The following is a 1,813-nucleotide window of genomic DNA, read 5'->3' on the forward strand; positions in this document are numbered from 1 at the left end:
CCTATACTAAAGAAATAAATCATTAATTTTGTTTAATATAAGTAAATAAAAAACAAACCTTTAGAATAATAACTGTAATTTTTGAAAAATTTTAGGATTAATCATAGATAAAACAACAAATATTAACATAAATCCAAATGAAATTCCATAATAACTTCCACATACTTTACCATTTAATTCATACGAAGTAATCAATGAAATTAATGAACAATCAAAGTTTATATCTTCTAAAATATCAAATGATTTAACAATTTTACTAATACACAAATAACAAAATGATAATGAACACCATAAAGCAGAAAGTAAATAAGAAATAGATACTATAAATGAAATAATTCTCCCTTTAGCATATAAATGAAAAGAAAGCATTCGAGGAAAGTCAAACATCATTTGACCTAATTCATTCTTTGGAAATCCACCTATTTCCATTGCTGCAGCTGCACCACTAGTTCTTGCCATTGAATCAAATAAATAAATTGTTGATATTAAAATATTAATAAATACTAATATAAATGTTATTGAACTTAAAATAACACCACAATTAATAAAAACATCTAATAACATAATTAAACCAATACCAACTGTACCATTAAAAACATTTACAATAAATAGTAATGTACCCATATCTTTCTCAGATTTTAATGGAGTTTCAAAAGAAGTAACAGTAGCAAAAAAAGAGTTGAAAAAAGAAGTGGTGGATTGAATAAGTGGTTGTGTTTCATCCATTTTAAATAATCAAATAATCTGATAAAAAAGATATTTTATTTTTCTTCATTTTCTTTTTAAAAAATAATAAATAACATTATTTTCTATTTTAGAATCTAAAAAATGTTATTATAAAGTAATTAAAAAGAAAAAAATAATTTAAAAGTTATAGTAAATTTATTATAAAAAAAAAATATGAGGATTGTATTAACCTGAACTGAGAAAATAACCCTAGCAATTGACCAGACTGAATGCACCACTTCAGTAATATTAAAGACGTTGTTGCTATTGATTTCATTAAGGCATATGCCGAACATCTTAAGAAGTCTGGAAAGCTCGAAATTCCAGAATGGGTTGACACTGTCAAGACTGGTATGTGCAAAGAACTTGCACCATTGAATCCAGATTGGATTTATATTAGAGCTGCTGCAATTGCAAGAAAAGTTTATTTAAACAATGGAATTGGAGTAATGGCACTTAGAAGAGCTTATGGTGACCAATACAACAAACACTATAATCCATCCCATAGAACTCTTGGATCAGGAAAAGTTAATAGATATATTCTTCAACAACTCGAGAAGATGGGCATAGTTGCTAAGATCCAAAGTGGAAGAGCCCTTACTAAAGAAGGAAGAAAGGATATGGATAAAATTGCCTTCCAAGTTTACAAGGAACGTGAAGCCAAAGTTACTCCAATGATTCTTATGCCAATGAACTAATTGAATAAACTGGTTGTTTTGATTTTTACTTATTTTTTCTCATTACGAAAGATATATATTTAATTTAGTCTATTCTTTCCAAAAAATTAAAAGGAACGATATAGAAGTATAAATAGTAAATAGTATTATAAAATATAAGGTAAAACTAGATACATAAAAAGATTAGTGACAATCAAAAAATAAAAAAAAAGAGAGTAAAAATTAGGAAAATAATGGGATATTATCACTATAGAAAATGGAAAAAAGTCATAACAAAAAACCTAAAAAACCCTGAGGTACTAATAAAAATTAATAAAACTTTCATTATAATGGCCACTCAAACTGTTCCCACAAGTGTTGCATTTTGCTGAGTACAATGAAAATAAAAACTATTTTTGTGAATAACTTAC

General features: G+C 26.1%; 2 protein-coding genes across 2 annotated transcripts in view, besides 2 other annotated features; one reads left to right on the plus strand and one right to left on the minus strand.

Annotated features, from left to right (window-relative positions):
* Positions 1 to 726, minus strand: part of EDI_292900 (uncharacterized protein) — a gene marked incomplete at both ends in the record, with an annotated part of 1,631 nt that extends 905 nt beyond the window's left edge. Inside the window, 2 exons of the mRNA XM_001733300.1 lie at position 1; positions 118 to 726. The exon at position 1 is cut by the window's left edge and continues 905 nt beyond it. Coding sequence (XP_001733352.1) covers position 1; positions 118 to 726 — 610 coding nt within the window. The remainder of the gene's footprint in view (positions 2 to 117) is intronic.
* Positions 466 to 514: a sequence feature (AT_rich).
* Positions 725 to 902: a sequence feature (AT_rich).
* Positions 903 to 956: 54 nt separating this feature from the next.
* Positions 957 to 1,424, plus strand: EDI_293010 (40S ribosomal protein S19, putative; the record flags this gene model as incomplete). The annotated part of the gene is made up of 1 exon (XM_001736764.1): positions 957 to 1,424. One exon carries the CDS (start codon positions 957 to 959, stop codon positions 1,422 to 1,424), a length of 468 nt encoding a protein of 155 aa, XP_001736816.1.
* Between the last annotated feature and the right edge of the window lie 389 nt (positions 1,425 to 1,813).

Source organism: Entamoeba dispar, genomic scaffold (assembly GCF_000209125.1).
Source record: "Entamoeba dispar SAW760 scf_1105229460077 genomic scaffold, whole genome shotgun sequence".
NCBI classification, from domain to species: Eukaryota; Evosea; order Mastigamoebida; family Endamoebidae; genus Entamoeba; species Entamoeba dispar.